The 22,488-nt window shown below is 41.1% G+C and overlaps 1 protein-coding gene across 2 annotated transcripts; it reads left to right on the forward strand.

Moving 5' to 3' along the window:
- The first annotated feature begins 8,365 nt into the window (after window positions 1–8,365).
- On the forward strand, window positions 8,366–21,182 carry LUM (lumican). Of its 2 annotated transcripts, XM_015415346.1 has the most exons (4): window positions 8,366–8,766; window positions 10,479–10,523; window positions 12,623–13,540; window positions 20,432–21,182. In XM_015415346.1, exons 3-4 carry the CDS (start codon window positions 12,643–12,645, stop codon window positions 20,584–20,586), a joined length of 1,053 nt encoding a protein of 350 aa, XP_015270832.1. In that variant the 5' UTR covers window positions 8,366–8,766; window positions 10,479–10,523; window positions 12,623–12,642; the 3' UTR covers window positions 20,587–21,182. The 2 variants fall into 2 exon arrangements, with proteins under 2 accessions (XP_015270832.1, XP_015270833.1); XM_015415347.1 differs by lacking the exons at window positions 8,366–8,766; window positions 10,479–10,523 and adding an exon at window positions 11,903–11,979.
- Window positions 21,183–22,488: the final 1,306 nt, after the last annotated feature.

A 22,488-nucleotide genomic window follows, 5' to 3' on the forward strand; every position in this document is an offset into this window, starting at 1 on the left:
GGGTTGGCAAAGTGGGGCGGGTGGGGGAGGGAAATCGGGCTGCAGCGTGGGGCGTATTGCCAGCGCGCCCTCAGACACAGCGCTCGCCTCCCACCTCCCAGCCCATGGCAGGGCAGTAGCCTTGAGCGGCAGCTGGGCGACACGGCCAATGGAAGGTGGGGAAGCTCCTGACGGACAGCGCAAGCTTCCAAAGACCGTTTGGTGTGCATTTTCTCTCTGCTGCGTGAAGCTGCGTCTGAGGTTTTGACGGACAGTTCAGCCGCCGAAACACTGTTGGTGTGCATTTTCTCTCCTCTGCGTGACTCTGCATCTTATTCAGTTATATATAAGGGAGAGATGTTTATTTTTCTTGTATTTCAGTTTAACTTGAAGTACTTTGGGAGCAGCTGTGAGAGCCAGTTTGGTGTAATGGTTAAGTGTGTGGACTCTAATCTGGGAGAACCAGGTTTGATTCCCCACTCCTCCACTTGCACCTGCTGATGTGACCTTGGGTCAGTCGCAAACTCTGGCACAGCTGTCCTTGAAAAAGAGCAGTTTGTGTCACAGTTCTCTCAGTCCCACCCACCCCACAGGGTGTCTGTTGTGGGGAGGGGAAGGGAGAGGAGTTTGTAAGCCGCTCTGAGACACCTTTGGGTAGTGAAGGGCGGGGTATAAATCCAATCTCTTCTTCTTCTTCTTCTATTCCTTTTTCCAAACCTGAACCCTCAGAGGTATTACCAGAGCTGTTTGAACTGTCCTCTGATTCAAGGTCGCTTTTAGTTTCTTCTTGAGTGTTGTCATCTTTCTTTCCTTCATCTTTCGTCAAACTTTGTTGTTGTTCCAAGAAAGCTTTAGCTTTCTGGGCAGAGTCAATCTTCATCTTCTTATCATTGTGCTTGAATACCAATCATTCTGGAAATATCCAGCTGAAGGGAATGGAGTTGTTATGTAGAAAGAAAGTTAATTCCTTATATTGACGCCTTCTCTTCCATATCTCAAATGGAATGTTCTTTAAAATTCTCGCTTCTTCGCCTTCAACCTTCAGAGTTTTCCCAGATGTCGCTTTCAGAACTCCATCTCTGGTTGATCTTTTGGAGAATTTGACAAATATTTCACCAGGTAGTTTATTTTTCTTTATAAAATCTTATTTTTCTTTATAAAATCTGGATAAGTTAGATAAGCCTGTTAGATAAATCCTGTTTAAACTCTGTCACCGGTGATAATGCTTCACTTAATAATTTTAAAAAGTTTTCTCCTTTCTGTTCTGGGATACCCTGGAAGTGTAGGACATACATTGATCTTTCATTTGAAGCTGTAACAGTTGCTCTTTGTCAGAAATTCACTCTTTTCCCACTGCCTCCAGCTTCTGTTTAATATCAACTGTTTTTGCATCAACTTTCTTAATAGTCTTGTCAGTATTGTCTGCTCTTTCATCAATTCCTGTCAATTGCTTTTGGAAACCATCGAGTTTATTATTGATGTTAGACATCTGAACCAGCAGAGGGCGCAGCGCCACTGCTAACATACTAGGGAAATCAGTGGCTGCTTCCAGCATACAAGTAGGAGTTGCTGACTAGGTAGTTCCTGCCGAAGGTTTCTTCTCCAGTGCCATTTTCCCCCTCTACCCAACATTGTTTACACAAGATAAAGTCTGTTTAAGTCAAAGTGAAAGTTCTTTGATTTGAATGTGCTTTGGGCTATTTTGCACCTTTTGATCTTATTTAAAGTCTCTCACGGTCAGTATCATTTTTCCCTTCAGGTTATCGCCTAAGAATCGCCAAGTTTTTTTGGAGGGAGAATCCCCAACTCCTCCCCACCCATTATTCCACCCCATAGGTTAATTCCGTTTTCTTTGATGGCTCAGCAACTTAAAGGAGATTTGCTTAACTTACAGTTTGTAGCATTTAAAATGTAGCAGGAACATGTTTATGCTGGATCACTTGCCTGCTTCATCTGGCTGTCATCTCCAATCGCTATGATGGCTTCACGGTGGCAGGACCTTTTGGGGTAAGGGGAGCCTCAATTCCTTGGCTGTCGCCTTGGAAGAGGAACCCCTCTACACCCCAGGCAGAGAGCCCCCTACAAGGGCTCCAGGTGGCTCGGAATCCTCCGAGACCCCTCCTGTCCACCGTGACTTGGAGCGCCCACATCGGAGCGCAATGGGACGCATCCGATCCATGACTTGCCAAAACTGGAAGACACCTAATTAAGGCAGATTCAAGATGACGTACAGAACATACGTTCAGAAGCTATGCTGCTCTGTGTTGCTGTATTTAGGAGGTTTCTCTTATTTTTACACATGAGTTTTGACAAGCCCAGCCAGTGTAAGGCAAGGAAAATGTTTTAGAGCATCCAAGAGATATTTACTACTTCTCAGCATCCTTTAGATCAGTGGCTCCCGAAGTGGGCAGTGCAGCCCCCAGGGAGCAGTGGGATTACCTAGAGGCAAGCAGGTGGCAGAGAGGGTACTGGAAGTGGCTCTTCCATAATTCTGGTGCCATGACCAAGAAGGCTCTTTCTCAGATTGCCACTCATATAGCCTATTTCTTACTTTATTAAAGTGCAAAACAGTAGAACCTTTGAAGTTGTTATACACAGTGAACATACTTATGACATTTGAAATCTATAAATCTCCTTTTCTGTGATAATAAAAATAGTGGAATACCTTTTTATTTTTAACTAGGAATAAGGCCCACTGTGGAAATAAATACAATGAAAACTAGAAAGAGGCTCTGAGTGGGTGCCCTGGCCTTGGGCACTCAGCATCAATTTGCTGTGGCATCCTCAGCAGGGTATAATGACACAGAATCTACTGTTTTCTCTAGGGGAACTGCTCTCTGCCATCTGAAGAGCAGTTGTAATTCTGAGTGATCTCCAGCCCTCACCTGGAGATTTGGTTACAAGGAAGGGATCACAGTTGTAGGTACATACCAAAAAACAAGGAAACACTGTGATAAAAATAACATTTAATTATTCATGTGAACATCAATATGTATATCTATTCAAACATGACAATTTTGCTTAGGAAATTCTGACATATTCAAGGAAAAGTCCAACATCATGATATCCTCCATGAGCACTCAGTTTTATACTCATTTCATTAGTCTTCCTCAGGAGTAATCCTCTAAGGTTGTAAGGTGTAAACCTATTGATAAAGCTTAACTTCTTTTAAATGCAGTTTAACTTCTTTTTTATTGTCTTGCAATTATTGCAGCTGAAATTCTTTTTCAAAATATCCTGAAACAAACATGATTATTGAGATTGGAAAGAGACATGATGCAGTTGAATGGAATATAGCATGTTTGTTTCAGGATATTTTGAAAAAGAATTTAAACTGCATTCAAAAGGAGTTTGAATGAGGAAGACTAATGAAATGAGTATAAACCGGGTGCTCATGGAGGATATCCTGAAGTTGGACTTCTCCTTGAATATGAATTACCTATTGATCTTCTAATGAGAATCTTCTTATGGATGCTGCATGCCCTTCAACTATCTGAGTAGTGATCCCCAATGTTTTGCCCGTGGCTGCAGTGTCATCCACAGATGTGTTTTTGCTTAATGCTCACTTCCTTCTTCCCCAAACAGTCTCATTCCTAAAGCAATCCTGGTTTACCTCCATCTCTTCAGAGCAGGAGATGCTCCAGAAGAAGAGGCCAAGAGGAATAACTTAGGGCCTATAGGTAACACCCATCTGGAAAAAGCTATCTGCACCATAGGAGGACACAAAGTTTAAACCTCCCAACATACTGTGATGGCTTAGCCTCCACGACAGCCATTTGGTGGCAATACCCATTACCCATTCTCAAAATTTGGAAAGTGACCACAGGTAACCCCTGTAGTTTGTAATACTATCAATTTCTGCTATTATTGGCTTGTTACCTCATGCAGCATTCTGACATTCATTTTGTGTACTGTGAATATAAAGACTACTAAGTGTTTTCATTGTTCACAAACAGAAACCTGTGTGTTCCAGACAAAGCTGGAGTGGGTTGTTATGAAAATTGCTGGCTGTTATGTTTTGGGATGGGCACAAACTGGCTCATGAACTAAAGCTCTTGATGGATTTTGGCTGGTTTGTGGTGCATGAACTGGTTTGTGGCAGGTTAACAAGCATGAACTTTCCACAAACTTTCAAGCAGTTTGTGGAGGCCTGTGGTAGTTCGTGAATGGATACATTTCCAGACAGACTGTCTTCGCTTAAAAAAAAAGTTTATCAAACTTCAAAGCAACAGGGGGGGGATTCTCCAGCCTTGGAAACACTCTTATCAGTTTCAAACTAATCTTGTCAGTTTCAAGAGGGTTTTCCCCCTCCTTTGCCAGCATTCATTTGTGTTCCCTCCCCATTTTCTTGCACAGAGCTTGCAAAATTCCCTCCCCTCTTGCTTGGAATTGTTGTGATTCTGTGCTTTGAGAGTAGTCACACATACACATACACATACACATACACAGACTTTATTGGCATATGTCAAGTTGCAGGAAGAAACATAAACAGTAAAGAGGTAACAAGGAGAAATGAGTCAATCATATGCATCTATGCATTGCACAATCAATCCTTAATTACCAAACTTAGAAATAATGCAACCTTTTCAGTCATTTCAGGTGACAAATCATTCAAGAGATGGCGCACCTTCAGAGCATTTGGGCAGCCTATCATGTTAGATAAAATTGGGTCTAAAAGAGTAAAATGTATATCATATTGGGGACAGTATAGGAGAATAAGGAAAATCAAGTCAACTTGATTTAGATTACACATACAGAGTCTTGCTGAATATGGTATCCTTTTATATCTACCATGAGTGACAGCAGATGGAATGGTATTGCATCTAGCGAGTGCAAATGCTCGGCGCAGTTGTGGGGCATGGAGGGTTGATAAGTAAAGAGGCAGATGGCCAACAATTGGGAGAATTCCAAAATTCAAGGGGGAGCAGGATTTATTTGCATTGCTAACTAGTTTTTGCTTTTCATTATCCAGGATTCTGCGTTTGATTAACTGATATGCATTTGTGAAAGATAGCATATACAGAGAATCCATGGATAATCCCATTGTAATTATTTTCTTCTCTATGTAGGCCATCCATTTGGATGAGATAGATTCAGACAGCATTTGGTGTATATAGCTCCCACAGTCCAGTGTAGTGCACTCGTAGCCAGTATTTGATTGATATTAGCCATGCCCTTGTTTCTATCATGTTAAGGCCTGTTTCTAAACAGAGAATTGCGTATGGAATGCAGCATGGCAGACCCATGATTTTCCTTGCAAATTTGGATTACACTCTTTCAATTCTGGTCTCAAAGGCACTTATCCATGTTGGAATACCCAAAATAACTGTGGAATTAGTTTGTCCTTAAAAACTTTTAAGGCAGCTGGCACAAACTGGTTGCCTCTATTAAAGAAGACACATGAGATGGCTGATGCATTAATGGTAGCTAAATTAATCATAGATTTGCGATGGCATGACCAGGACATGTTATAGCTGAAATAGAGACCTAAATATTTAAAGTGCTTTACCTGCTCTATTTCTTTCCCATCAAATGTCCACTTTTGGATTTTGAAGGACTTAGCAAAAACTAATATCTTGCATTTCTTGTAATTGAAGAGTAACTTATTCTCAAAAAAATATCCAAGACATCTGTTCAGCAGATGTCTGAGCCCCACCCTCATGCAAGAGAGTAGTACTGTGTCATCTGCATATAGCAGGATGGGTACTCAAAGGGTGCCCAATTTAGAAGAATGGTAGTCTTCTTCCGCTAAGACGGGGGCCAAATAATTGAGAAATAAGTTAAATAGGAAAGGAGCAAGTATGCATCCCTGTTTAACTCCTTTGTTAAAGGGGATTTTGGTGTCAATTCCCCTTCAGTTGAGCATTTGTTTTGACAGGTGGTAGAAGTGTGTAACGTTATAATTAATTGGAGGAGTCTCTTATCAATGTCTGATTGGTACAGTTTACTCCATTGTAACTCTCTGTCAATTGAGTCAAATGCTCCTTTAAGATCCAGAAAAGCTGTGTAGAGTTTCGAATTTCTAGATGTGGTATACTTATCAGCTAGGTGTGCTAAGGTGATGCAATAATATATATTAGATTGCAGAACCCAAGTTGTTCAGGGCCTAAGACACTTTGCTGAGACATTCAGAAGGTTAGTTTGGTTAATAGGTGCTTGGCATACAGTTTGCCTACAATGGAAAGAAGGCTAATTGGCCTATAATTAGAAGGGTCTGTGTAGTCACCTTTCTTGTAGATTGGGACTATGATTGCATTCTGTCAGGCATCAGGGATAAGACCTGTTTGATTAATCATAGTAAAGAGGGAAGCAAGAGGGACAGCCCACCATTCTGGGTCCATCTTTAGAAGCACTGGGGGAATCAAATCAGGGCCGGGGGCTTTCCTAGTCTTCAGTTGATTGATTATTTCCTCAGGGGTCACAGGTGGCCAATCTGGTAAATTCTCACCGCAAAAGTCATATGAGTTACTCATACAGTCACGGTTCTGTTAAAACAGCACAGAGAAATACTGTAACCATGCGTGAGATGAAACCACAGATCTGGGAGAAGGTCCCATGTGTAAAGAACCTGAAACTATGGCCCAAAACGTCTTGGATTTATTTAGTACAGTTGCTTGATATAGTTGTTTCCATTGGTTAAAAAAACCTCTATCTTCTTCTTTTCCGTGGTTGAGAGCAGTCCTTTTAAGCTTGCAATGTCACAGTGGCACTGGGTTCTGCTGGGCATTCTGTACATTGCACTGGTTCTGCTGGGCATGAAAAAAATGCCCCCCTTCAGTTTCTACTGCAGAGATTCTCTGGTTTGACCTTAGCCCTGTTGGGTTTGCAGTGCCACCATGGCACTGATTCTGCTGACCACATTACAGTGGTTAAGAACATAAGAACATAAGAGACGCCAATGTTGGATCAGGCCAAAGGCCCATCCAGTCCAACACTCTGTGTCACACAGTGGCCAGAAATACCAGGTGCCATCAGGAGGTCCACCAGTGGGGCCAGGACATTAGAAGCCATCCCACTGTTGACCCCCCAAGCACCAAGATGGTTCTGCTGGGCTTTCAAAAATGCCCCCCCACACCTTCAGTTTCTACTTCACAGATTTTCTGGGACTTTGATTCTGTTCTCCTGGACTTTTATTGCCCTTGCCTTTTTTGCTGTCCCCCCCTCCATGGGAAACAATGGAGAATGGGGCAGAATCTTTAGGGGGCTGTAACCCAGACCCCATAACTTCAATCCTCAATAAACATGAAGGGCAGGTAGAGGAGAGTCACCTGGGAATTCCCAGCAAGTTTGGTGTCTCTACCATACCAGGAGGCCATTCTACTGCATCACGAACCTCACAAACTGAACCAGTTTGCTTAGCTCCTAAAAGTTTGTGATGGTTCGTGGTTCACGAACTGAGTTGCCACGAATCGAACTGCATTTTCCCAGTTCATGCCCATCCCTAATTGGGCTGCTGGGAGCAGGAAGGGGAAGGGGGTAAGTGTGGTGGGGTCTCTTTGGAGGGGACACCCCAATGATGACAAACCCCCATACAAGCTACATTTCCTATGACAAGCCTAATGAAGAGTTCTGAGTAATTCAAAAGCTTGTGCTATTTTGTGATAAAAAAATATTACTTCAGATTTGTTCCATGTTCCAACATGGCTACCTACCTACATTTGTTGTCTATGTGAGACAATAATGCAAGTTGTTTCTAGATTGCCCTGAAAAATTCATACTTCTCTTTTGTCCCTCTCATCTCCTCAAATCAGTTAAGTGTAAAGATTAAAGTTTTTTTAAAGGAGCAATATATCCCTTAACAAATAGAAGATTTTGATGGGAGTTTCATGGAGAAATTAGAACCAGAAATAATACTTATAGCTGGCCAGTAAATTTTCTTATTATTTTATGGCATTATTTTTGGCAGTGCCTTATTTCAACAACTGTCGTCCAAGCTTTAGGATGCATTCTTGAACAGTATCCATGAAACACAAAACAGACAACACACAGTTGATTGGTTCCAGATTCTGAAGGTTTAAGTCCTAACAGGGCCACATGCTAGTAGTGTACTGTTAGAGAAACTGCCAACTTTCTGTTTCTTATCTTTAAGTTTATATATGTAATTGTTTTATGGTATGCAAATCTAACTTCTAAAAAAGCATTCAGACCTTGTATGTCTCCTTTTGACTGGGTAGAAGAATATTTTCACAATGCAATGTGGCAAAAGAAAAATCCTAGTTTGATTTTATTACTGGTGCAATTTTCCACTGCAGAGGCTTTCATTAGTCTATTACGGTACATAACTTTGTAGAAAGAAAAACAAGGGGGAAAAGAATGACTCCTTTGGTTTGAGAATTGTGGCTACACTGAGGTTGGAGTACTATTTGTTAGATCTTGCTGAGGACTCTAAAATCAGCTGGGGGAAATGTAATATCTGTTTGCAATCTGTATATTATTTAAATTGTTTTTCCACAGCAGATTCTGTGCTATGATAGGCAGCCTGAACTTTCCCAAGTTGCTTAAAGGGGTTATCTCTCTCCTGCTCCACAGGGAGAGCAAACGGGTTGTCCTTTACCACTGTCCACCTGCACTTGATTAGACAGCAGCCGTTTTACATGCCCCACCACCAGAATCCCATGATGACATAGAGAACAGCGTGACTGGGAATTTTTTCTTCCCCAAGCTCTTGTATCACAGAGGATCTGGCAGCAGATTACCTCCTGACACTGTTTATAGCATATATTGGTCGATCCAGTCCCTTACTGAATCTGCTGTGGGAATTAAAGAAAGCAACTTCAAGTCAGAAAGGTAAGTGCTTTAATGCTAATGATCAAGCTGCTGAATGAAGCACTAATGAGAACATGTCAGGAGAACTTTGCCAGTTTACAGGCTGAACACAAGTCGTTGCTTTTGTATGCTTGCCTTTGCAGTTTGTTTTAAAATGCTCCACATGTTTTGTGGGTTATTGCTGTGCTTCTTTTGCAGAAGATGCAGGCTTCTAGGAGAAGCGTCATTCGATACAAATGGCCAAGGCTTGGGGCAGGAGAGAAAAGAAAACACCAAAGTACAGATATTAAATAATCATCCAATAGATGAATTATGTTGGAAGAACACATTTGTTAAAGATGATGTTAAACATACCAGAAATTTGTGCATTTCAAACCAAACTTACTAAATATCTAAAATTTTGATTAATATTAATGGCAACATCCAAATGATTATTGAATGCTAAGTAATATATTTATGTGATATTTTAAAGGGCAACAAACTGTTCTTTGCAAGTTCATTGATGTCTTCACACTAAACGTTTCAAAACAGATTTAAAAGTTTGCTTTATTTCTTAAAGAACTTTTCTTTCTGCCATTAAGAGCATAATTGTAAGCAAAATTACAGCCTTCTAAATCTATTCAAGCCAATGTATTTAGAAGGATGTAATTCTGCTTACGATCACACTGCAATTTCAAAGCAACTTTTAATGAGATTTCTATATGGTGCTCTTAAATCCCATTCAGTTAACTAATGGTCTAACTTGATATTAGACTGATAAAAGTACACATGTGTACGATAAATTTATAAGATTTCAAAATATAATGAGGTATTGTGTCTCGTAATCTTTACAAAGAAATATTGAAATGGTTTCATCATATGGATACCATATATAGTTTCAGTAGGAAAGGGATTACATAGAATTTCTTATTATGCTGTTCTTAACACATAGAATATATAATTTGTAACCATATAATTGGCAATGGTAACAATATTACAGCTTTTATATGGAAGTTTTACACATACTGTATACATATATTCATATATGTGTCCTTGTATCTTTTCGTATGTACTGCCAGATAATCTCTGATCTTCTAGTTTGTAATATTTACCACTGTTGTTTGATATTAAATGAAAAACATTGCATGCACACATTTCTAAATATTCAAATGCCAATGTTTTTAACAAGTTTCCCAAAGAAAATGCTATAATACTTGCTAAAGTTATCCACCAGTCTATTTTTTCAAAGCATTGGTACCTGGAATGCCTGAACATTGAGATCAGCACAAATGACAAGGCCAAGGTGTGCCAGTCCATATGTCAGGCCTGAATTGTGACTTTACGTTGTTTTAAAGAAACAGCAAATGTTTATTACTGAGATTAGTTAACATGTCAAGGCAAGCCTATACATTAACTGTGCTCAATTAATGATAATCTACAACAGCTGCAGCTCAAAATTATTATTTGGCAGTTGATTCAGTATGTTCTCATACAAGCATGCAGTTCAACTCTACTAAAAATGGGCACTTTTCCATTGTCTTCAATATAAGCTCAACTGCACCTAATAAAGTTCTCATCCAAAATTTTCCACAGCTCTATCCTCTCAACACTTGCAAGGCATCAAATGGTCTTTAGCTTGCAAATCTGTGTGGAAAAAATAACGATATTTCATAAATGTATGCCAAGACTTGACAGAAGTACTTATAACTCCATGACCAGAATAATTATATTCATATTCCTCTCTTCTCCAAAAGGTGTGCATGGAAACATATTAAACAAAAAGCTTCACCTAACTTAAGGTATGTTTGCATTTTAAAGTATTTGGTATGATATTTTATCATTTCTTATGTGATGGAAAGATCAGAACAGTTCAGATTAGGTGCTACCCTGGTGAGTAGTACAAGCACAAGTGGGGACCCACGAGAAAATCACAGGGAACTTTCTTCACAGGTTTCTGCTACATCATGTGGCTACTGACACTCCTTAGCTACCTTTCTCTGCACTTTTCTTCTACTGCCACCTCTTCCTCTCACGTTTTTCATTCCACCTCTTACACCTTCTCCCCTCTTACCTCCAGCAATGGTCCCCACATCCCCCTTGCCTTCCCATGACCCTGTCTTTCCTCAGTCTGACCTCCCCAGTCTGACACCCACCACTCTCTTTGCTGCTCAGTTTGCCCATCAGTCCCTCTCCTCACTGCTAGGCCTGCCTATCCATTCTGCTTACCCATTCCCTTTTACTGCTCATCCACCCCCACCTTTGCCATTCTTCCCCACCTCTCTTGGCTACTCCACCCCAACCCCTCTTTACCGCTCTGCCATTCTGCCCACCAATTCACACCCTCCTTGGTTCTTTCTGCACTTGGATCTCATCCCTGGTTTTATCAGTTCAACTCACAACACAGTAGCTTGCATTTATCCCTGGTTATAACAGCATCCGTTTATCCTGGGGCAAGTGTGGGGCGAAACCGGGGTGACCTCCATGTAATGTGGAAACAAAAAATTTCTTGTAATTGAAGAGTGTAGTGTAGAATGTAAGTTCGGGGACAAGGTTGAATGAGGATTTAAGGTCTACTGCAGAAAGGACCATAGTCATTCCACCTGCCCACCCCCTTGCTTTTTTGCTGATCTACTCCGTTTTCCACTCAGCCTACCCACCCACCCTTCTCCTCATTGTCCTGCCAGCACACCCTTTTCTTGCCATTCTTTTCATGCCCTCCTCACCATTTTACCCGCTTGCCCACCCACTCATTCCTCATTTCAGGCCCAACATAGGCAGGCAAACCTCCTCACCAGCCCCACATCACCACCTCCTTTGCCTTGTTCCTGTCATGGCAGCTCAGATTCCTCTGACTCTGTGGAAGCACTTGAGGAGGATGTTCTTGTTGCTGATGTTGTTGGCCTTTCAGCTCAACCTGCAGGTTGGTCAGACTGCACTGAGGGGGGGGGGAGGGAGAAGCAGCAACACTACCTCTTCTGCACCCAACCCAGCTGATGCTTGGCTTTTTGCCTCTTATGCCACTAGAGTGGTGAGCAGCTTTTTCTCTCTGCCTCAGAAAAAAGGAGAGAAGAATGTCGGTGTCAGCTCCAACAGTAGTGTGTTGTGTGAGCATACACAAACACTTCTCTGTTTTGGGTGATTTCACCCCCCCTCTATTTTCCCTTAAAATTGCAGGGGGAAAGTCCATAATCTACACATGTTAGAGAAGAATCAAGAGCTTCATATTGAAGAGAGGTCATATTGCCAAGCTCAGAGGTACAGGCTTGGCCAGCAACTTTAGTATTTCTAAAGGAAATATGATATGTGAAGTTCTTGAAACAGATGGTATATGATCTTTGTATTCCACCCTTTCATCAAAGAGCTCAGTGTAGTGTAATTGTCTTTGTAAGGATAAACTAAAGTACTGTAGCACCACTTTATTTTCACATGGACAAGTATATTAAACTTAAATGGTAATGTCTGTCCAAAAGTAACCCAATGAGTCTCACTTGAATGGGATTTGAACCAAATTGTCTTCATTCCAATACCAACAGGTTATTATTTGGTAATAGTGCACTTTCCTTTCGTATTTGATTCATGTACCATACTCCAATTTGGAAATATTTATTATAACTTTATGGTATATCTATGCTGTTATCAGACTGTGTTTATTAAGACTCAATGGTCATTGCCATGTTTCAGTCAATGATTAATTGCATGACTTACTAAAGAATCATTGATGGAATTATTGCTATCTGATGGATACCTGTGTCATAATAGTTTACAATTATAAGCATAGAGATATGCTGTTATAAAGAAAAAAAATTAAGTTTAAAGTTATGTGAAATGAGAACCCTTCAGTTGTACTGCTTAGTAATGTCCAATCATCTAATGGTATTCATTTAATCTCCTTTAACAGAAAGAACACATACTGCAAAGATGCATCTGAATTCTCTTCCTTTCTTCCTTTTCTTGATCACTGGCATCTTCTGTCAATATGATTATGATCCTGGATATTATCCTCCAGACCCAGATTATGGTTATGCTCATTCTATGTATGGGCCATCAACAGCCCTCTGTGCACCAGAATGTAATTGCCCTGTAACCTATCCATCAGCCATGTATTGTGATGACCTTAAACTGAAAAGTCTTCCAATCATTCCTTCTGGAATTAAATACTTATATGTGCGAAATAATATGATTGAAGGAATTGAAGATAATGCTTTTAATAATGTAACAGACCTGGAGTGGCTAATCCTAGATAATAACCATTTGGAAAATTCAAAAATTAAAGGCAAAGTGTTCGCCAAATTAAAGAATCTGAAAAAACTGCATATTAACTACAACAACTTAACCGAAGTTGTTGGGCCACTTCCCAATACCATGGATGACCTACAACTCACTCACAACAAGATTTCAAAAATCAACCCCAATACACTAGAAGGATTAGTGAATCTAACTATTGTTCAACTACAGCACAACCAACTCAAAGAAGATTCACTTTCTGGGGTTTTTAAAGGCTTGGATTCGCTTTTGTATCTTGACCTCAGTTTCAATAAACTTTCTAAATTGCCTCTGGGACTGCCCCCTAATATACTGATGCTATATTTTGACAACAATGAGATTACCAACATTCCTGATGAATATTTCCAAGGTTTTAAAACACTGCAGTTTTTACGTCTCTCTCACAATAAGTTGACAGATTCTGGAATACCAGGCAATGTTTTCAATATTTCCACCCTTGTTGAGCTGGATCTCTCCTACAATCAACTGAAGAGCATTCCAACAGTTAATGAACACCTCGAAAATTACTACCTCCAAGTCAATCAGATTAACAGTGAGTAATATTTGCCATATTCTGAGAAAAAGGGGGAGATGATAAGATTACCATAACAACCTAGGAGCTAACCTGTTGTTCAATCTACAGAGTTCTTTTCTTGACTGCTTAATAATACTACTGGAAATAACAGCTCATGGCATTTTTTCCAGGATGCTCATCCCCTCATATAAATCCCTATAGTTACAGTGAAGCCCCACAACAGCCTTGCAAATGGCAAACCACAGTCTCTTTCCCAGTCTTTAATGATGAGCTCCCAGGTTTAGTTCAGAAACATAGAGCACCTGGTATGAAACTATGAAATATTTTAGTGAAGCACAAACACACATGGATTTTGACATGCACAGTGAGATGCTCAACTTTGAACTAACAAAGTCATGATTTAAAATATTTTAGATAATGTTAAAAGATGAGGCTAGGTCTTCTACTGTAGGGGGAGATCGGCCAGCCCAGGCCCCCATTCTCTGCCATCACTCAATAGGCGGGGGGATGAGAGGGATTTTGACACCTAACTGTTACCCATGTTTCATCTGATTAAAAACGGCTCTTATGCCTTGAGTACCCACTCCTTTATACTGTCTGTTTTTAAATGCTTTGATAACCACTCTCAATGAACGGGATTCATTGTTGCTCCCTTGCCATTAATTATTTACTGATATTTAAATTGCACTTCTCTCCTCAAAGAGACCCTATGTGGTTATTGTTCTCCTGTCCTTCATTTTACAACAATCTTACAAGATTGTTATGGCTGAGACGTAGTAACTGGCCCAAGGTCACCCAGTGAGTTTCATGGCAGAGGGGGGGATTTGAACCTGAGTCTTCCAGATTCTAGTCTGACCCTCTAACCACTACGCCATGTGACTCAGCTAATGGCATACAGGAAGATCAGGGCGAGGGTTGGCATGTATGAACTTGGGTGGCAAAGTGCTGTCAAGAGTAATATAGAAGAACACTGTTTTAGTGTGGGTTTGGAGTTTGACACCTGATAAAATGCCATGTATAATAAGGTCTTCAAAGACCTGTGGAGGTGCACATGCATGAGATGGGGGAAGCAGAAGTCTGCTGTTCCTGTTTACAATCTGTAATAAAAAATGTTCTTTCCAGAAATCTGGCAACCTAGCTAGCATATTAATAAAGCCTTCACAACTGTTTGTGGATTCTAACTCTAGGCTAGAAATAAATTGATTAGTATTCCTTGCATCCCTCTGTCACAACTGTGATGGAGTTCTCCAGTACACTTTATTATCATTTCATAAAATATGTTATGAAAACTATGCCTCTCATGCCACAACCCAATGGAGATAATCCACTAGGAAAATTCTTTGCATGATGCTAAACCAGTCATGCTCATTCAAGCCATGAAGAAGGGGGGGGGGATAAAGAAATAGTGTTATAGGACCAGTTCTATCCCTGAAGCTTACTCCAACAGAAGCAAATATTTCAAGGAGAACATTAGCATGCTAGATCCTTGGGCTGTGTAGAAGGTATTATATTGAGATGATTATTATTAAAATAAAAAAGGATAGGTGAAGAGAGAAGACTACAAGTGCCAAGTCAAGAGTCACACAGAATGAGTTACAGGAAGAGATATAGGTCCCAGTAACAAGTAAACAAATGTACAAAAGTAAAATATATAGAATTCCTGGACTGAGAAAGGCAGCAGAGAAACAATGCAGTGGACTGACAGTTTGTCATATTGCCACATATTCGTATCTATCATTCTATCAAGTACATTTCTTCCAAGGAGCTTAAGGCAGCATATATTGCCTTTTCCATTTTATTTTCACAACAACCCTGTAAAGTAGGTTAGTAAGGAAAGAGAGAATGATGGGCCAAAACAAGTGGGGACCTGAACCTGCCCAATAACACAGCTGCTCTCCAATAGACAAGATAGGAGAGCTTTATCTATTTATTTTATTTATGAAGCACATTCTGTACCCTTGGGGTGCGTTCAGACAGGCAGCTAATCCCACCATTGGCCCAGCTCAAATTTGATCCCAATCTTTTTTATACGGTGTTGCACAACCAGACAGCTCCTCCCATGAATCACCTTACCGCATGCTGACTCCACTGTGGATTGTCTAGACGGCATCCCCCTGAAGGAGCCACGCGGTTGTTTGTTGTTGTTGTTTTTAAAAAAGTTCTGTTGCTCCTGCGCATATGCACTTCACTGTGTGCTTGGTTTTCCACGCATGCACAGAATCACATGGTTAAAGCACCACCTGATGGACACATAGCCGAAATCCCTACACCTCCGCATCTTTCCTCATGGAGAAACCAACAAGACAGTCCAAGCATACCCAACTTCTTTCAGTTTCTGTTCTGATGCAGAGGCCAGGGCTGGATGAAATGAGTCCTGACCAATGCTCCCTCTAAGCTGTGGAGTCTTCTGACCAAAAATTCTACTTTGTGAGCTACTAGCATTAAAGTTATGAGCAAGCAATTTGGCTACTGCATAAATTTATTTGCTCTGGAGCCATTCTTCCTAAGCTAAGACAGAAATGTGTAACTCACACTAACTCAGCTTAGAGGGAACACTGGTCCCGACCATCCCCCCTGCCCTGGAGATCTGGGTCAGTGGAGGAACTACTTTGCTTGGGGAAAGACCTATGTGGTCCTCCCCCAAGGTCCAATTTCAATTAACGAGGTTCATTAATTTAACAGGCCATTGATTAACATGAAATTGTCCTGAATGCTTGAGTGGAGCTCTGCGGCTGTCGTGCATTTATGTGCTTATGTGCGTATCGCTTGGAGATTTTTTTTTAAATGGCGGCTGTTCGGGATGTTCTGAAGCAGACCAACCCAATGGGCTGATTGTGTGCTGGAACGATCAGATGGAGAAAAGTCCATCACTGGCCTGTCGGCAAGCAACAGCACTGGATTTTCACCAGTATCTTTTAAGTACGGCTCCCTGGCAGGGCAAAATGGGCTGATCACGGAAGCGGCACCTTTCCCAGATGTCATTGGCTGATTTCGCACTAGAGCTGCCTCGATGTTGCACCACCGTTTGCCTCGATACTATTGGTCGATTTCACACCCAAAGCTGCGGGGCTGCATTTTGACTTGCGGCTTCGCCCGATTTCCCCCACAGTTTCGTGATCCTGTTTTTGAGGTTCACGAAACTGTGGAGGAAATTGGGCGAAGCCGCAGGTCAAATGCAGCCCTGCTGCTTCGGGTGTGAAATTGACCAATAGTATCGGGGCAAACGGCAGCGGAACATCGAGGCAGCTCTAGTGCGAAATCAACCATTGTCTGATCATTCCCTTTAAATCCGCCAGTCATTCGTGCCTGGGTCGGATGTAAAGACCCATCTGAACATGACCTTGGACAACCAGAATAACACAAATCTATTAAGATGCCATTAATGTATGGCATGAGCACCAGTTTAGTAGTAATATTTTGTCTGGCCAGACCATAAAGCAAAAGCATCAAAGTCAGGGACAACCTTCAGCCAATTAGAAGTTTTCCTAGTTTCAGTTACTGACATGCTCGGTATGCACGCTTTTTAGGTGTTACCCAGAGCATTTAACCAAATTTAGGAACTTGATCAGTTTCCATAGTGAGTACAGTTGTTGACCTATATAAAAATAGAGACGGATATGTAACAGCACTTTATGTTAAGTGATTGCTCTCATCTATACACATCCAACATTGGCACAGCAATACCACTTCAATAGATGTTTCCCATTATCCTATGATAGGGAGATCAATCAAACATATCAACAAATCTGTCTGAAGTCACAATCTTTAGGGATGTTATAAACTTCAAAAAGGAGGAAGAAAAAATGTGTATTCTCACATTAGTGTTTCCAGCATCTTCCAACATAATATATACATGTTATTCCCATTCCAGGACAATGATACATTACTGGATTAGTTTTGAACGAGTGGAAGACCTGCAAGGGCTCACAGGGGCATTCCTGTATCTCCCTCCTGACTCTGTTTCCTCTCCCCTGCCATCCTCCATAGCCTATCCCTTACCCTGCTTCCTTCTCTCTCTCCTCCTGCTTGCACCAGCCAATCAATATCTGCCTCCCTTCAGTTTTCAGCTTTCCCTCCTCGCATTCCCCAGCAGTCTCTCCCGTTTTCTTCTCTCATTCACCTTTCCTTTTCTGTTCTCCCTTCTATCCTCTGCCTTGCAGAGAATGAGATGAACACATGAAGCTACCTTATACCAAATCAGACCATCAGTCCATCAAAATAAGTACTGTCTACTGAGACGGGCAGTGGGTCTCCAGATTCTCTGGCAGAAAAGGTCTTTCACATCACCTACTACCTGATCCTCTTAACTGGAGATGCCAGGGATTGAAACTGGGACCTTCTGCACGCCAAGCAGATGCTCTACCACTGAGCCATGGTGCCAGAGAAAATGTTGCCTTTAACTGAATTCAGCTCAGTGTAGGATACGTACCTGAATTTGCAGTAAATTTAATGTAATGCAAAATGTGAGGTTATGTTAAAAGAACCAGTTCAAGCAAAAGATTTGCAGGAATATCAAGGAAAGCTTTTAAAAATTAGATCAGAATAGCTAAGAATTTGAATGAGTCCATCTTAAAATATTTTAGTCAAATCTGTCAATGAAACATTGGGATATAATGATATAACTCATAATAAAATTATGAGTACCTTTGAGACCCCAATGGGCTACAAGGTGAGGTATTCAAATGGAAATTTAGTTTAGATGGGTAGCTGTATTGGTCTGCAGTAGAAGATTAAGATTTCAGTCCGGCAGCAGTTTAAAGACCAACAAGATGTCCAGGGTATTAGCTTTTGAGGGCGAAAGCTCTGGCAAAGGGAGCTTTGACGCTTAAGAGCTTATATCCTGGAAATCTTATTGGTCTTTAATCTTGCTCTTCATAAATTTAAGCCACTTAAACCCAGCAAGAGTAGATCCACAACTACTTTAAGGAGAAAGTATCAGAACTAATACTAATTAAAAACATATTCTGACCCACAAACTAAACTTGTTAATGGTCATAAATCCAGGTGGATAGCTGTGTTGGTTTGAAGCAGTAGAACGTTTGAGTGGTGCCACTGGACTAAAACTTTGTTAATGGTCAGCTTATGTCTGCTGGTTTTTGTTGTTGTTCTTTGTTTCTTTGTATTGGAGACAGCATTCCTTATGCTGCAACATTAGGGTTGCCAACCTCCAGGTGGGGCCTGGGGATCTCCCGCTTTTACAACTGATCCCCAGCCGCAAGAGATCAGCTCCCCTGGATAAAATGGCTACTATGAAGGGTGGACTCTATGACATTGTACTATACTGAGGCCCCTCCCCTCCCCAAACCACGCCCTCTCCTGGCTCCACCCCCAAAGTCTCCAGGTATTTTCCAACCCAGACTTGGCAACCCTATGCAACATTGTTACCCCTTCTAAGCAAGCCACAAAAATGCACTGATCAAAATTATCCTTGTTAGGATTTATATTTACTTTCTTTGCAGCTGTATCACAATGGTGGTACATTGTTAGGCCATTATCCTCAATCAATAAGGGTCTCCAGACCCCCCAGTTCCATGGGGGTTTCCTGATTGGGGGGGCTCCTTCCTGCCACCACCCAGCTGGTGGATGGGGGGGAAGCCTTGCCACCAAGTGAGACCTCTCGGGCTCCCTCCACCTCTTCCCAACAGTTTTTAAAGACATCCTTTAAACACTGCTGGGGAGAGGTGGAGGCTGTATGCCTGCACTCTAACCCCTGAATTTGGGGTTTGGAATGCAGGTGTGTGTGGCCTCCCCCCCACCTCTCCCCAGCAGCGTTTAAAGGATGTCTTTAAACGCTGCTGGAGAGAGGCGGGGGAGGATGGGGTTTGGGGAGGGAGGGATTTCAGCAGGGTATAATGACATTGAATTCAACTTCCAAAGCAGCCATTTTCTCCAGGGAAACTGATCTTGGCCATCTGGAGATCAACTGTAATAGCAGGAGGTCTCCAGGTACCACCTGGAGGTTGGCAACCCTAGGCAGCCAGGACTTGAGAGGAAGATGATCCCACATAGTGCTGCCAATGCTGCTGGAGCTTACCTTGGACTTGAGTGGTGTGGTTGCGGGGCAGGCCTGAGATGCAACAGGAGACCCCCAAGCTATTACTGCCCTCCTCAGATTGTGAGAGCTCAAACACCTGCTTTGGTTCATTCTGCACTAAGCTAGCTCTGTGAAGAGGAAGCAACTTTGGCGTTCCAACTTTAGTGGCCTTTAAAAACTATTTGCCTAAACCCTGACTCCAGATTATTTTCAGATCTTTTCTCTATAAACTCATAAATTCTAACAGGGTCAACACAAAGAGCAGAATCACAGCTACAGGTCTTCATGTGTGTAGTAAACTGTGGGAACAGGGCCTCCACTTCTCCAAACTATATTCATGTAGGGCTTATTTGTGAAATCAGAGACTTTGTCTTTTCCAGGGCTCTGGACTGCATGTGCCCTGGCCGGGATGGCCTAGGCTTGCCCAGTCTCATCAGAAGCTAAGCAGGGTTGGCCCAAGTTACTATTGGGATGGGAGGCCACCAAGGAATTCCAGTGTTGATCTGCAGAGGAAGGCACTGGCAAACCACCTCTGAACATCCCTATGGGGTCACTAGAAGTCAGCTGTGTCCTTTACACACAGAGAGAATGCATTTACAGAGTTTACATGGTGAAAGTCTATACAAGCAGAGGGACTGCTCTCATAGTCTACTGAATGCCACATAGGTTGGGATGTACAATGAGTATCCTTGCATTTGTTGTGTGAACTGGGGAGTTTTAGATGTGAACCTTTTGAATCCTCCTGAAGCTGACCCGATCATTTCTACTAACAGTCATAATGAGTTACAGGTCTTGGCACAAATGATATTTGTACACATTAATGCATTAAGATGAATGTGGGTGTTTTCATTAACAGTGTCTCATTGCTATTACAGAATTCCCTGTGAGCAGCTTTTGTAAGGTTGTTGGAGCACTCGCTTATTCCAGGGTCAGACATCTGCGTTTGGATGCAAATAATCTCACAAGAGCTGATCTTCCACAAGAAATGTACAACTGTCTTCGTATGGCTGCTGATATTGCCCTAGAGTAAGTTGCTATGCCTCACTTCATATAGAGGTTATCCCTATTTTCCAGTTTTACACCACAGTTACACTTTAAAACCAGAATGAGTCACCGTACATAATATGTCTATTGTGTTTGTTAATAATCAGCATGACTTTGGCCTCCTTTTAAAGAGTGTGTATTTATATGTATTCTATAAGTCTGCATTGCAAACATTTCATACAGCTAGAAAGTCCCATAGAATGTGGACAATATTGTTTTCATGCTTATTTCTTAGACTGTTTTAGGTATGACAATGTAATACAGCCTGAGTTTTTAAAGTATTTTTAAAGCACTGGGATATACACAATAAACACAACCTATATTCCTTGTAGGTGTGCAGTCCTACTCAGGTTTGCCAAAGTCAGGCATATTATTACCTTAATGGAGTATTTAGTATGTTAGGGCTGGACCATTCATGTACATTATTCTCACAGTTTCCTTTCAATGTTCTATGTTGTTTAATAACTTTGTTTTCCATTTCATTGTAATTATATTACACAGGAAAGCCATAATCCATTATAGCTATATAAATTGATAAAAATTGTATTTTTAAAGAACCCATTACTTATGATTCATGTGAAGGACTGAGGAAATTTTTTAATTTTGTTAATGCTTTTTATGTTTGTTAAATATATATATGTTTTTCTTGAAAAACAAAAATGTTACTTTACAGTGAATCATGTACACCGTTATTGTTATTCAATTACTTGCATGCTATATTTAACATTATTGTAGAAAAATAAAACATAGCAAATAAAAATATGGAGTCCATATTATTGTCAAAATACATTTACAAGCTAAAACAATGTTTAAAAATGCGGACAAAAACAGACAAAAAAGTTATTTTATGTTTTGCTGATTTATTGTAAGGTTAAAACACCATTCAATAAATGTTTTTCTGTATTTTGTAGTTTTAAAAGTTCTTAAACAATTTTTTTCTTAAAAGATTACTACCATGTGCCTCACATCAAATTCTGATGAATTTATAGAAGGATCCGAACATGCGGAAGCAATTACTCTTATACAAGTCCTGTGAAATTGATGGGGCACATGCAGATGGAACTCTGTGCAGTATTGCAGGCAATGGTTCTTGAAAAGGCTACACAAGGTACTTGTGGAGTATCCAGAAACAACAGATGGTGTAGCAGAAACCTATTTTATCACAGGATTAAATGCAGAATTTCTTAAGCAAACTAAATTTCTTAAGCAAACTAAAAAAACCCCACAAATTTATTTGACAGTTGAAGCACCGGCAGCATGGGAGAACAGTGGGATGGTGGATAGCAGGAAATTCCTAGCCTCAAAGACCACTGGACTTACATACCATAAAGACTGGTGTAATACTTCATCCTATTAGCCTTTAGAGGTAGCAGACATAGATTTAAAAGCAAACAGCTTCCCTGTCAGATTTTTCAGAGGCTCAACGTCTCCCTTAAATTGTACTGCAACCTGTGCAAATCAGCTTCCTGATATGAGAAGATTGCTTTGTAGAAGACCTCAGCCAGTGTGATAGCAACCAACCTTCCATCATTAACAGACAGACAAAAAAACACAGCATGCCTCTTCCACATGCCCTCTGAATTCCTAGGCATTTTTTATTGTTACTCTCCGCATTCTCTGGGTTCTTCAAAACATCCTCAACCAGCCTTCAAATGCTACCTGCCTCCTGGCAAGACATGACTCTTCTCAATGTGGCCACCCTGAAACTATGGAGACTTTCAAACTGAGGAGACTTTCGGAAGCAGCTTGTGATATAAAACAGATGCCTGCTGTTTAAAGTGTGCATGCATGTAAAGTTAAAATCCTACTTGGTATGACCAAATGTTAAAGCACATGGGACCCACTCTTTTGCAGCAGGGAGAACATTACATTTCCCATACAGAAGGTT

Source organism: Gekko japonicus, unplaced genomic scaffold (genome assembly GCF_001447785.1).
Source record: "Gekko japonicus isolate JY-2015 unplaced genomic scaffold, Gekko_japonicus_V1.1 scaffold686, whole genome shotgun sequence".
Classification (NCBI taxonomy): domain Eukaryota; kingdom Metazoa; phylum Chordata; class Lepidosauria; order Squamata; family Gekkonidae; genus Gekko; species Gekko japonicus.

Excerpts from the sequence above, each read along its gene's own strand:
- LUM (XM_015415346.1), top strand. The coding sequence starts at position 12,643 with ATGCATCTGAATTCTCTTCCTTTCTTCCTTTTCTTGATCACTGGCATC. Across the intron at positions 13,541-20,431 it reads CCAAGTCAATCAGATTAACA|AATTCCCTGTGAGCAGCTTT; the intron begins GTGAGTAATATT and ends TTGCTATTACAG.